Source organism: Tinamus guttatus, unplaced genomic scaffold, assembly GCF_059628265.1.
Source record: "Tinamus guttatus ecotype Peru unplaced genomic scaffold, ASM5962826v1 Tinamus_guttatus_pri_ptg000332l, whole genome shotgun sequence".
Classification (NCBI taxonomy): Eukaryota; Metazoa; Chordata; class Aves; order Tinamiformes; family Tinamidae; genus Tinamus; species Tinamus guttatus.
The window spans coordinates 1047943-1061419 of NW_028288866.1; the positions used below are offsets into that span (position 1 = coordinate 1047943).

Sequence of the window (13477 nt, forward strand, 5' to 3'; positions counted from 1 at the left end):
AAGGGAGGCTCCCGCTCGCCTCTTTGAGGATGGAAAGAGGTGAATTTGCTTTGAGGGCTCCCCCTCCTGCAGCGCCGGGTTCGTACGAGGGCCTGCAGGCTTCCCCACGCCTGCCGCCTGCCCTGCGGCTCCCTCGAGGGATTGCCGTCCTGCCCGGCTTTTAGCCAGACCTTGCGGTGATGGGAAGAACCCCCCCGGTTTCCTCAACATGCAGTTTTCCCCCATATTCCCTTCTCCAGCACTGCCTTTGGACTCTGTATGCCATTTCCCGGCCTGCACTGCAATAAATGCTTCTGTCACGACTATCCTGTCGCGCTTCCTCTGAGGGAAGGGAGACGGGGCTGCTTTTTTTCCCTTGAAAAACGCTTTTTTTGGCCTTATGCGTCCTGAAAATGGCCTATTTCGCTCCCGCCGTCGCCCCTCCCTCCTTCCCGCCCTACGGTGGCCGCGACGCGCTCCCTTCCCACCGCCGCTCGTCCCGCCTCCACCGCCGCTGATTGGCCCGCAGCGCGGAGCTGTCCCTCGGCCATTGGTCAGCGCCGGCGCGCCGCCTGCCGCTCATTGGCGCTTCGCTCCCGCCGCCTCCGGGGAAGGAGGGGGAGGCGGCGGCGGCGGGGAAGATGGCGGCGGCGCTCGCGCTGTGGTGGCTCCTCGTGGCGGCCGCGGCCGAGGGGGCGCCCCGCACGCTGGTGCTGCTGGAGAACGGCAGCCTGCGCGACACGCACTCGCTCTTCTTCCGCAGCCTGGCCGGTAGGGCGCGGCGGCGGCGGCCGGGGACCCGCCTCGGGGACGAGGGAGGCGCTCGGCGCCCGCGGGCAGGGCCCACTCGCGTTAGCGTGAGGCGAAAACACCCGTGGTGGCAACCGATGGCGCTTTTAAACGCTTGATCTCCGCGTCTTGCCCTCCGGGGTTCCCTCCACCAGGTCCTTGTGCCCCCAAGCCCCGTGAAACCGCGTGTGGGTGCTGTCGTGATTGTTAATTTTCCTCGTTCAGACCATGACATGTTTAAAATTATCTCAATTTTATTTCGCGGCTGCAGACAGGGGTTTCGATCTCACCTTCCGGACGGCTGATGATGCAGGCCTGTCGCTTATAAAATACGGGGAATTTCTGTACGACAACCTGATCATCTTCTCCCCGTCCATAGAAGGTAAAATACCCGGAGCACAACTATGAGCGTTTTTGAAAAGGGGCTTCAAAATGAATATTAAGAAGTTTATGTTTTTTTAGAGATCATTTTGCCACTGTTAGTTGGTGGCCGTTATCTAGGATAAGAACAGTGCTGTGTGTAGAGCCAGGGTTACCTGAGCTTATCTGCCAGCCTTGCTGCCGTGGCGGTTCCTGCAGCCGCTGTCGGAGCGGTGCTGTGTGTGGCCATGGCTCTAGCCGCGCGTTTGGGATGGTTCCAAGGATAGAGGTGGGGATTCCTGGTGTGCGTTTTCAGATTTTGGCAGAAACATCAACGTGGAGACCATCACTGCTTTCATCGACGGTGGCGGCAGCGTCCTCGTCGCAGCCAGCTCGGACATTGGTGAGTGCAGCTGCTTGTTGTGTCATGAGCACCTCTGGGTGCTTCAGCTCCTTCACATCTTGGGGACTTTTGCCTGTTTATCCCCTACAATGAGGGCCTAGGTTATTGCCCCCTTTTTGAGCTGCTGCAGAAGGGTGGTCACAAAAAAGCATGATATCTCGGGGGTCTGCAGGACAGAGCCATTTAGCTTTGTGTTTTGTAGATGCACTCTAGGGAATCCACGCCTGGAGAAGAAAAGGGAACTTTTTCTATGTCCTTGCCACCCTTAAAGCTCTGCTTTTTGTGAAAGGGAACCTTAACTGGATGGTGCTCTGTGCTCCCAGCTTCTTGTTGCAAACTCAAGGCTGTACTGAAATGCTTTGGCGGGGAATCAATGATAGACTTTGAGTAAGAAAACCGACTTGCCTTAGCTACGTTTTGGGTGGGGATTTGGCTGAGGTGGCCCTGAGTGCGAGTGGTTTTGCCACCAGGGTGCTGAGCATGTGCCTCCAAGTTGATTTTTCTGCTGAAGTTCAGGTTGATGCCGCGTCCTTCTGAGCATGCTGCGTAACCGGGGATCCGCTTTGTCCTTCCAGGGGACCCCCTGCGGGAACTGGGCAGCGAGTGTGGGATAGAGTTTGATGAGGAGAAGACAGCGGTCATCGACCACCATAACTACGATATATCGGACCCAGGCCAGGTGAAAGTCGTTGAATCTTCTGGGTGTGCCCCATACTGGAAGGGAGAAAGTGGTTTTTGTGAAGCAGCTTCTGTTTTTGTTAACGAGAAGGGACTTGCAATCAGGTGTGGGATTTGGAGATGGATCCTCTGTCATTCCTTCCTTCCATTCTCTGCTCTCCTGGCTTGCTGCAACGGAGATCTCAATCATTTAGCAGTGTTCAGCCATGCTGTGGTCAGGACTGTGGGCAAAAAAGCATAAAGCTGGACGCATTTGGGGTCTCTGCCCTCAAATATGTATTTCTGAACTTCCTGCTTTTGATCTTTCTGCTGCCTTGCGTTGTTTCAGATTGTTAGCGTGTCTCAAGCGGTGCTAGTGATGGTTTTGAACCACTGCAAAAGGGGAGAGGTGGATTTTACCTGCTTGTGAAGCATGTCCGGTTTTATTTCTGGTAGATTAACATCTGAATTTAACAGTTTCTACTAATTTTCATTTAAGTAAAGCTATTTAAGCAGTATATTGGAGCTGTCCTACTTTAAATGTGAAAGTGACTGAATATGGGCAAGTAACTGGTCAAACTGCTGTAAGGGATGGTAATTAATGAGCAACAATATTTTCTTTATCAGAAAGTGTTTTATACTTACTCATGTATCAGCATGTTTAATCTGACCATAGCTACAATTAAACAAAAAGTGTTCTTTTCCAAAAGCTGTTCTATTTCAGTAGTCTTTAAAGATGAAGTTAATTTTCTCATAAAAAGAAGCTATTCACCATCTAAAGCATAAAAATTATATAAAATGTGTGTATAAACCTGTTCTGTGAGGTTTACAAGCTGGACAGTTGCATTTACACAAAACTCCCTTGTTTCCTTCCAGCACACGCTTATAGTCGCGGATGCTGAAAATCTACTCAAAGCTCCCACTATCGTGGGGAAAACTGCACTGAATCCCATCCTTTTCCGAGGAGTTGGGTAAGTAACTGCAAAGTGGGGCTGGAAGGGAGGATGTCCAAGCTGTTATTGGGGAAACATCTGAAAAATATCGGTGTTTCTGTAGCTAAGGATGCAGGGAGGCCTGCTATGACTCTTAACTTTTGAGGTCTCTTAAGGCCCTCTCTTAACTTTTGAGCAAGAAGTGGGATTTGTTTTAACTTGGCCCATATTGAGTAAGCCTGGGGGTCACTGTGCCTCTCTTTCCCTGTAGGATGGTGGCTGATCCTGACAACCCCCTGGTGCTCGATATCCTGACCGGCTCTTCAACCTCTTATTCCTTCTTCCCGGATAAGCCTATTACTCAGGTACACTCAGGTACTTTTTCTTGTCTTTGGGGCCACCCTCAGCTCCCTCAGTTTCAGCAACGTGCAGAAAATCTCAGGCAGTTCCTCTCCTGATTGGGAAAGTGTCAGCATGTTGTCTGCTTTCTGCCACTGCTCTGGGAATCTTCCTTCCCTTCTGTTTCTTTGTTGCTTGGAAAATGCACAGCATGAATGATGCTTTGGAAGAAATGCCAGCCTAGGATAAAGACTAAGGGAAAAAGGTTGCCCAAAAAGGTTGGTTATTTAATCATATTCGAATTGGCTAAATGCTATTTTTAAATCTCTCTTTCTAAATCTCTCTTAAGTATCCCCATGCCGTCGGGAAGAACACCCTTCTGATTGCTGGACTCCAGGCAAGGAACAACGCCCGCGTTGTTTTTAGTGGCTCCTTGGATTTCTTTAGCGATGCTTTCTTCAATTCTGCTGTGCAGAAAGCTACTCCTGGCTCTAAGAGGTAGGATAACTTCCTGGCATTCCTGGCTGAGCAAAGTCTGGGGAGCTGTTTGACCAAGAAAATCGTGGGAAACAGGCAGCAAATATTTGTGCTATAGGAAACTTTCCTGAAAAAAGGAAAGACTTGTGTTCTTTTGACTTTGGTGCAGGTAAGCTAGGTAACCAGCACAAGGTGTGTGTTTTCCTGGGGTAGCTTTTCCTGTCCATAACATCAGGATGTTTTTACATCCAGAACATCCAAATGTTTTGTAAACCGTGTGCGCAATATCCCATCTTTCAGCACACGCACGTCCCATTAATAAGCAAGACATAACTTAAGTGCTGGATTTCTTTTAAAAATATGTTTCCCTATATTTAGTCACTGTGCAGCACACTTAAGCTGCTGCTTGAGGAGCGAGCTCCTTTCCCTTGTAGGAGGGAGTGCTTTGGAAAGGAATTTCCTTTCCAAACCTAGGCAGGCTCCGTGCCGCTTTCAGACCCATTTAATGATTTTGGGCATGTGCTGCAGTTTTTCAGAATGACTGCTCTACTTTCTGAGCCTTTCTCCACGTGCAGATACTCCCAGACCAGTAACTACGAGCTGGCCGTCGCCCTGTCGCGCTGGGTGTTCAAGGAGGAGGGCGTGCTGCGCGTCGGGGCCGTGTCGCACCACCGCGTGGGCGAGCGTGCCCCGCCGAACGCCTACACCGTCACCGACCTCGTGGTAAGGGACGCGCCGGGGACACGCCGTGCTCTTGGGCAGCAGGAAACACGGCTGTCTCCTCCAGTTAAAAATTTGGGAGTCCACCAGGCGTGTCTCCAGGAGCTAGTGCTCAGGGAGGCCGCTCTCATGCTGGTCTGGAAAAGCCTGTGATCTCTCTGGTAGATGTTACTGATGCTGAGAGGGGTTTTTATTTTATTTTTTTCTCCTGTAAACCTTGTGCAAAAAGACCTGAGGCTGGTGCATGGCATATTCTGAAGCTTTTACTTGGTTGTTGCTTGTCTGGCTTTCAATGCAGAGACTTCAGACTGCTCTCCAAAGTAAAATCAAAATGCATCAAAAAGCTGAAAAAAAACCATTGCTTGAAAGATTATAACTGTAAAACCTGTTGCACCAGAGAGGATATTTTCAGGTTTCAGCAGCCTAGGGATCTGAGAAGCACAGCTAGAGCTATTTCAGGTCTCTAATATTTGTATTTACTTACCTTTTAGCCCCTGAGAGCTGATTGGATCATTACTAGCCCAGTTGTGTTTCTAAGATGGCTAATCTGCTTTGGAAAAAAAAATATGGGAGAATTCCCTCATCGCCTTGAAATTTCTCTCTTCTCTAGCATCAGAGCCTGATGTTTTTTGCCTCGAATGCCTGTTTTTTCGGTCTTAAGTAATGTTCAGCACACCGGTTTTGTTCCAGGAGTACAGCATTGTCATCGAAAAACTCTCTGACGGGAAGTGGGTCCCCTTCGATGGAGACGATATTCAGCTGGAGTTCGTCCGCATTGATCCCTTCGTCCGGACTTTCTTGAAGAGAAATGGTTGGTTTCTGTCACCTCGCCAGCCTTGTTTTGGCATGTTCTTGCCTCTTGGTGTGGCAGTGTTTGTAAGGGGGGAGACTGGCTGCAAAGAGAAGACTTCCACAGTCTGTTTTTGGTGTCTCCCCTGCTGTTTTTGGTGTCTCCCCTGCTGTTTTTGGTGTCTCCCCTGCTGTTTTTGGTGTCAGTTAAACATTCTGCTGCTTTCTCTTTTTTTAGGAGGAAAATACAGCGTGCAGTTCAAGCTGCCAGATGTCTACGGGGTGTTTCAGTTTAAAGTAGATTATAACCGGCTGGGTTATACTCACCTGTACTCCTCTACCCAGGTAAGCACAGGGGCAACTTATCATGTAAGAAGTCAAAACCATTAAAGGGATAAAAGGGATATCTGTTATGGTCGGGGTGCAGCGTACTTGAACGTGCAAGGACTTGCAGCCCTTCTGACCTACCTCGATGTGTCCCTGGGTACCACAAAGCTCAGCAGCCGTTCTCTCCTTCCCTAGGTGTCTGTACGACCTCTCCAGCACACGCAGTACGAACGGTTTATCCCCTCGGCGTATCCCTACTATGCCGGGGCCTTCTCCATGATGGTGGGCCTCTTCATGTTCAGCATCGTCTTCTTGCACATGAAGGAGAAGGAGAAGTCCGACTGAGCTCCCTATGGGAGGAAGAGCCTTTTTTATTTTATTTTTTTCCTATCACTGGCACCACAGAGAGCCAACAGCACTTGGATTCCTTGCTGCAACTGTTTGAGGACTGGTAGGTGCCAGAAAACTGCACCTTTATTTTTTTTTTTAAGATTTGGGGCAACTAGTGGGCTTGTAAATGAAACCGATGTTCGAGGGGAATCCATTGCCAGAGGATTTGTAAGCACAGTGATGCTGCTGTAGCTTTTCCGGGCCTGGTTTGCAGTGCTGTTGCTCTCTTTTGTCTCTTCCCTTGATCAGAATGATTTTGATTCGAGATTGACTCCATTTTCAAAATAAAGTCGTGTTCCTCACCCTGACTTGAGTGTTTGGGGCTTTCTGGTGGCCCTGCCTTGTGGGTTGGCAGGACTCTTGTCTGCTGTGCTTACGACCTTGCCCTTGCACCTGAGCTGTAAGGGGTGCAGGCAGCTGCAGGACTTTCCTCCTTCCTTCCCTCAGGGCTGCATATTTCATTTGTTTTCTCTTATTTCTCACACTTCCCCAACTTCCTGCAACCCGCCCTTCCAAATAGCATTTAACGTGGGGAGGGGATGGTGCCACAGGGCTGGTTTTGCTGCTGGGGTCTGCTCCTCCCTCCTCCTCCTCGGGGGAAGAAACATTGGCACGGTCATTAATTGTCACAGTTGGGTCACCGCGGTGGCTGGCAAGGCCGTCACCTCTCCGTGCACCTAAGAAATTTTAAAAAATACAATAAAGTAAAATACAACATTGCTTTTGTGTGTGTTTTTTCCCTTGCTCCCTTCGCTCCTCTGTGCCTCAAACCCGAGAGCCCCATAAAGCCCAGGCCGTGCCCGGGTGTAACTGCCAAGGAGGAGATAACGGGCGCTCCGCGCCGTCGTTATGGCACGGCCATAAAGAGTTGGGATTAATGGATTACCAGCCCGTGCTGGGCGAAGGCTTTATAAAGCTGCTCCTTGTGCTGGGAACGCAGAGCTCCGGCTGCGGGAAGAGTGAGAAGGAATCCGAGAAACCCCCAAAAAGGGCAGTTAAGACCAAATTGGGAGAAAAGCTGTTGGGATTTGGAGAGGCCACGGCTATGAAGGGCCTGCTTTGTGTCACCGTTCTCGTGCTGCTCTCGCTGGCGCACAGCTCCCGTGCTGTCTATGTTCAGGTGAGTTTTTCTGCTCTTCTGGTCTTGCACGTGGAGTAAAGTCCTGAGTTTATGCAAAGACTGGAAGGGGAATCTTGAACTAAGCGAGGAGAGCGGAGCTGCGCCTTGCTCTGGCTCCGTATGTGGTGTTCTCCCGTATTGCTTTGGTTGGAGCTCCGAAGGAATATTAATAGGTAGATGAACTATGGGAGAAGGAGGAAAAAGCTAAGAAGTTGTTCATCATCCATTTAATTGCTCAGGCACAAGTGGAATTTGATTGATTTGGTAACGTGCTTTTAAAGGCAGCATCTGGACATGGATTCTAGCACAAATCCTGAGTGCCCACAGTGCAAGATCTTTGCTGTTTGTGGTCTCTAAATGGAGGGATGACGGAGAGGGGTGGTTCTGGCTTGTGCTTTTTCCGTGATAAAATCTGGTGGTTCGGCAGCACGTTCAGCTCGGAGGGAAGATGCTGCACAGTCCGAGTTCTCTAAAACATCATTCTCACTTCGGATGGCAGCTCTCCTTGTCACCGGGAGTACACATGTCATAGGGTTTAATCCTGCCAGGCAGTGGCATTAGGTAGGAGAAATCCTATGGATGAATGAAGAAATTAAGTTCACGTCATCCCTTTCTGTTTTTGTTTTTAAATTTTTATCTCTATCTTATGCTTTTATGGTCTATGGCCAATAAATGAATCTAGAATTGCATTTCTACAAGAATTGTTAATTTCTCATAGGCAACCATGACTGATAAATTAATCTAAGTAAAAATCATAATCTGATTGGAAGTAGAAGAGGGCTTGACCCTTGATAAAGAAATGCGTGTCCACGGTTGTTGTTGTTATTCTTATTTTGAATACTCTAACACAAGAATAATACTCTCCTGCAATTCAGCGTCAGGTTAACGGGATGATGAAGCAGTGTTTTCAGGCAAAATACAGTCTCATGCTCTAAGGAGTCTCACTTCAATTTATTTCTTTGCATGAGCGGGTGGGATTTGTTGGAAGCGTCATGTTCAGCAGCTTCTAATCATCTGGACTTCATTAATTGTGTGGACATTTCTTAAGCTCATGGAAACTTGCTGCAGTACCTTGAGGCAAGGGATTGTAGGTCTTAAGAGCAAGGGAGGTGAAGGAATAGCTCCTTGTGTTCGTTTCTGAGCCTGCCATGCAAAGGTCTCTACTGGTATGTGGGAAGAAAGAGTGGACAAAGTTAATCCCCGTTCACCTCTGTTCAACTTGTCATTTGGTTTTCTCTCGGCTTGTCTCATCCGCATCCTCTTTTCCCTGCTCTTCGGAGAGCTTGCGGTTCAGTGGGCATTGGGTGGAAGGGATGGACTGAGGCCCCGGTGCCTATTTTGTGCTGTTCTCCTGTTTACATAGGATGGAGACTTGAAATTCTCCCTGGAGTCCGTGAAGAAGCTGAAGGAGCTCATGGGCAAGAGCAGCGACATCAACCCCCGCATGAAGAGTATCTGGGTGCCCTGTGAAGAAGAAGATCTCCCCGAAGAGTTCCAGAGTGTGTGTGAAAGAACAGATGCACCCGTGGTGTTTGAGAGGCTGAGTATGTAGCTTGGGTTGCCAAGGCCCTGCTTCTTTTACTGCATTTTCCAACCTTAAACGTCCCAATAGCAGCAAAGAAAAAGTAATTGCTCTAAGACCCGTTGTTCTCTTGCCTCTGCATTGCTTTCCCAATGAATCTGGGTGGGATTTCATGCTTTAACCAAGATTTCTGCTAGAACTAATTTCCCTTGCACCAGCGAGAAGTGGACTGATTATCAAAGCTCATAAGGTGCTACCAGGAAGGGGCCTCTAAATCGCTTTCGCAGAACCAGAAATCTCTCAATTTGTTACTCCAGCTCACAGTTTGTTGCCAATATACTGCATGGATGTAGAGGAGCACAGGTGCTAGGAGCTCTTTCCACACTGTCATGGGGAAGTTCACTTCTACCCATAGATACTCATCTTGCAATTTCACTGAATCTCTCTTTTATCCCCAACAGACATGGCTGTCCAAGAGCTTGACCTGTGTGAAATCTGTGTCAACGCAGCCTGTGCCGGCTGCTTATGAAGAAGGACAAGGGATGCTCCAAGGAGATGCTCCAAGTCATGAGACTCATGCTTTTGTCTCACAACATCCCATACCCTCCCAAATCGATAGTTAGGCTCCATCTCCACTTCAGTCCAAGGGTTGCTGTTAGCTCATTTAGACACCCTCGGGGTAACCTTCTAACGTCTAGGTGGTACCGCCAGCAGTGCAGTGCAACCTCATTCAGGAGGTCACTTGTCAAGCGAGCGCTGCCCTGAGGCAACTCGACCGGAGCCACGTGTCTACATGAGTTGAGAGACACTTGACTGGAGTGAAGATAGCCCAGGCTCAGCCTTTTGGTCTCCACGTTTTATTTTCATTTTTTCAAGTCTTCTGTAGCCTTTCTAGAAACTACATGTGCCTGTGAATTGTCCCCCTGGCACGTGTGCACCCATGGCGTTGGGTTTGGCTCATGTCCAGCTCGCACTTCCCAAGCGCGGTGGGTGACCATCCGTGTCCGGTCGCACACGGCATGACCGTGCTTGCAACGCAGCCACCGCGTTGAACCCGGGGACAAGCTACGAGCGTTTAGCAGCACTTTCACAGAGCCAGAAATCTCTCAATCTGTTACTTGAACTCACTGTTTCTTGCCAACATATTGCATAGGTGTAGAGGAGCACAGGCGCCAGGAGCCCTTTCTACACCGTCCTAGGGAAGTTCACTTCTACCCATTGATATTCATGTTCAGGAGGTTCTGCTTAGGAGGAAGGAGGACTAAGCTGCTGTGATGGCATCAACTCTGTGGTGAAAACATTGCCGATGATTGATTTTATTTATTGGTGGCAAGGAGGTGAAGGAAGAGCCTGCCTATGTTTATATGCTACTGTATATGAAATAAAAGCTAGTGATGAAAATGTTTGTGAAATTTTGCCTGCTCCCTTTTCTGCTCTATAAAGTCTTTCACTTCTGGGTCTTCACTAGGGAAAATATTGTCTTGGTAGTGTTGGCCTGAAGTTAAAACAATTTGCTTTGCCATTTATGGTCCCTGTATGGATCGTAATAAGACATATAATATAATATAATTATATAACAAACATTATATAACATTTATAATATTATATATATATAATATTATTATTATAACAATATAATAATTTATACTCTGCAAATTATTCCCTCTCACCACTGACCTTTTGAATTACCCTCTCCGTTTCTCTATTGCCCTCTACTCTGCTACCAGGTTTCCTGAGGAAAGTGAGCGCCATAAAGCTAAGGTCTTATCCAACAAATGAGGTGCCCAACCCCACCAATGAAGCCCTCAAAGTCATATGAGGTGCGAAAATTCCTGCTCCGTTCACATCCGTTAGGATGAACGCTGCGATGCAAAAGGCTGCTCCGTGATGGGGCCCGCAATGGGCTAATGGGTTGGACTGGAGAGCGTCTCACTAGAGATGTGCTCGGGCAAGTGTCAAAGATTAACAGAAGCCAGAAACTTCCTTTTAAGCACATCTTTTATTTATTTTCTATTTTTTATTTATGTTTTTCCTGAGAGATAGCCACTGTTTTCCTAAGAAGTGAGATGACAAATGGCTTTAACATGAGCCGTGCTCTTAGGAGAAACCCGGCCTGCCACCTGCTATCATTTATTGGCTGCCCATTTCTTTCATTTCCTGCCTCCTATTTACAATGCCATAAAAAGTTATTGAGCTATGATTCAAATTACCATCATTTCTGATTGACAGAGTTTATTCAAAATAGAGACTAAACAAGGCTGCTTCTTCTGAAGATAAAAACAATGACTTACGTTGCCACGGCACACGCTACCTTGCCTTTAGATAATGTCTTTCATTCATCGGAGAGAAGCTGTGTTGAGCTTCCTGTCTCCAGGATAAACAGATACGACCTAAGCAGATATAGCTAAGGTCAAGTATTCTGCTTGTTTGCAATTAGTGTCGGAAGAGAGGGGATGATTACTGAAAGTTGTCCGTTCTGTATCCAGGTTCTTTTCTTTCTCTACACTGTTAGCACATTTCCAGTAAGATGCAAGCAGAGTTGCAAAATTTACTGTTAGATAAACATATAAAAAGAGCTCCTATAAAGAGCAGGCAGCAATTAAGCAGCCATAAAAATACCTCTTCTTGTGTAAATTCAGAAGGGAGCAGAACAACAAATCAATGTGCAAAATACTTTGAACTAGCCACACTCGTGTTTGATGCTCTATTTTATGCGCAAGCACCTGACGCAGGAATTTTGTCTCATGAACGTTTTGTGCTGCACATGGCAACAAATCTGCAATAATTTACTCAGAGGAATAACAGACGAGTAGAATATAACATTGCCTATTGCTGCAGGCCAAGGGAGCATGGAAACTTGTGCAAAATAGATTTTCTTGCTATGTCTTACATCACCTTCCTTATCATCTTCTCTGAGCCCTTAGGAGAAAGAGAGGTGATCTTGGAAGGATGCAGCCATAAGTGAGTTAATGATTGTAGGATTTTGCTTGTACTTAACCTTGAGAATCAGGCCAAACATATAAACTGTCTCAACTTAAATATCCTTCACTCTGGGAGCTGGGGACCTTCCTCAGTTCATCTTCTCAATCAGTGGCTTCTCAAAATATCCTTTGAAGAAAAGCTCGAGGTACAAAAATATGAAGCAGCTCCTCAATAATGGGAATGTGTGATGAAGGAATGTGATAAACCGCTCTCAATTGAAGTATTTTGAAATATAATAAGTAGTTTTGCCTTTATTACATAGGTACAATAAGGTTGTCTTATGGCATACTGACTGTTATGCAGTCTTTTGTTTCAAGGGCAAAACGTTACGTTGGGCGATTAAGGATGGGTTTCAAAGTCTGGGTCTGATAGCAACAGCTTGGGGTTGTCCCCATGCACTTCATAGCATCACGTGTATCCTGCCAAGGCAACAGGAATGTGCTCCTGTCTTCATGCTCCTCTTTTCAGACACACCTTGGGGACCAACGTTGTCCTTACAGGACCATTTAACCACTTCAGGCAGCTTAGGAAGTGGATGTTGAAGATATATCTCTGCATTGCAATGCAACAGAGCTACCTCTGCCATCCCGAGCTGCCCTAGGTGAGAGAACGGTGGCATCTACATTTGGTTAACGATTAACCACTAACGACAACGTAGATGTCAGCCCGTGACCAATATCTTTCACTCCTCATCTTATGGGTCTTGCATCCAATCATCTCTTGGCCCAGGGCTCTAGTTAGTAAAATCTCTATCACATTTCTGCACTGCTGCAGGCAATAGTGCACCTATCAAGAAGGCAAAGGTCATTATATAACAAATAATCATGTGGCAGTGCTGTGAACAGATCCTTTAAAGAATCTGTATGATATTTCAATGCTGCTGTCTCTCTGCACCCTGCATCACTGGAGTCCTGTCTGCAGCGATAAACTTGGTGAGGAGCAGCAAGTGTCCCCATCTGGGAGTTCTTCCAGAGAAGAATTTGAAGGATTTAATCAATATTATGAGGAAAGCCAGTGAATCAGAAGGGCCCACAATTTAGATGTTAATCACACTTTATTGCCCATGTCACCAAACCAATAACCATTACATCAGAATAGCAAGTTCAAAGAACACCTCAAGAGGAGAAGCGAAGCAGACCCCAGAGGTAAACATATTTACCAGCTGAAATGCCTAGCCTTCCACGGGTTGCATTTTCAGGAGACTAACTGCGTTAGTATTGATGCAATCACTATTCACAGAAATGTTCTCCTTCTTCATTACACATTTTATCTTATTTGTATATGCATTCTCACATGACGTTAGTGACAGAGAAATATCAGTCAGCCCAGCATCTCTCCAGTGGGTACTCTGGAAAATTTAGGAGATCATCAGACTCTGGATTTCCCCAGTCATCCTTCCTCAGTTTTACACACAAGTCTAATCAAAGGGAACTTGCTCCAATTTATAGGGTGTTTTCCAGGAGTTCACATTAATCAGCATCCGAAGACCTTGTTCATGAGCACATGTGCAACCCAGCTTTATTTTTATGGTTATGTTGAAGTGGGAATAGCAATGATGCAGACTCCATAATAAAGAAAAAAAAGAAAAAGGGAAATATGGGAAAAAAAGCTTTCTGCTTTCCTCTTGCTGGTTCCCGAAAGTCTCCTATTCCCGTTGATAGCAACAAGGACTTGAGACAATTCTGGGTGTA

General features: G+C 47.0%; 2 protein-coding genes across 2 annotated transcripts; both read left to right on the forward strand.

Annotated features, from left to right (window-relative positions):
- Positions 1-620: 620 nt before the first annotated feature.
- DDOST (dolichyl-diphosphooligosaccharide--protein glycosyltransferase non-catalytic subunit) lies at positions 621-6146 on the forward strand. Its single transcript, XM_088529575.1, has 11 exons — positions 621-750; positions 1040-1150; positions 1445-1531; positions 2107-2210; positions 3065-3159; positions 3392-3485; positions 3809-3957; positions 4512-4659; positions 5347-5467; positions 5684-5790; positions 5968-6146. Exons 1-11 carry the CDS (start codon positions 621-623, stop codon positions 6115-6117), a joined length of 1296 nt encoding a protein of 431 aa, XP_088385701.1. The 3' UTR covers positions 6118-6146.
- Positions 6147-7207: 1061 nt separating this feature from the next.
- LOC104566893 (guanylin-like) lies at positions 7208-9490 on the forward strand. Its single transcript, XM_010213699.2, has 3 exons — positions 7208-7282; positions 8646-8826; positions 9266-9490. The coding sequence occupies exons 1-3, from the start codon at positions 7208-7210 to the stop codon at positions 9331-9333; spliced, it is 324 nt and encodes a 107-aa protein (XP_010212001.1). The 3' UTR covers positions 9334-9490.
- The last annotated feature ends 3987 nt before the right edge of the window (positions 9491-13477 follow it).

Bases quoted from the DNA above. Each gene is read 5' to 3' on its own strand.
- LOC104566893 (XM_010213699.2), top strand. From the start codon at position 7,208: ATGAAGGGCCTGCTTTGTGTCACCGTTCTCGTGCTGCTCTCGCTGGCG. The intron at 7,283-8,645 runs GTGAGTTTTTCT...CTGTTTACATAG, and splicing joins CCCGTGCTGTCTATGTTCAG to GATGGAGACTTGAAATTCTC. The intron at 8,827-9,265 runs GTATGTAGCTTG...TATCCCCAACAG, and splicing joins CGTGGTGTTTGAGAGGCTGA to ACATGGCTGTCCAAGAGCTT.
- DDOST (XM_088529575.1), top strand. From the start codon at position 621: ATGGCGGCGGCGCTCGCGCTGTGGTGGCTCCTCGTGGCGGCCGCGGCC. The intron at 3,486-3,808 runs GTACACTCAGGT...ATCTCTCTTAAG, and splicing joins CGGATAAGCCTATTACTCAG to TATCCCCATGCCGTCGGGAA. The intron at 4,660-5,346 runs GTAAGGGACGCG...GTTTTGTTCCAG, and splicing joins ACACCGTCACCGACCTCGTG to GAGTACAGCATTGTCATCGA.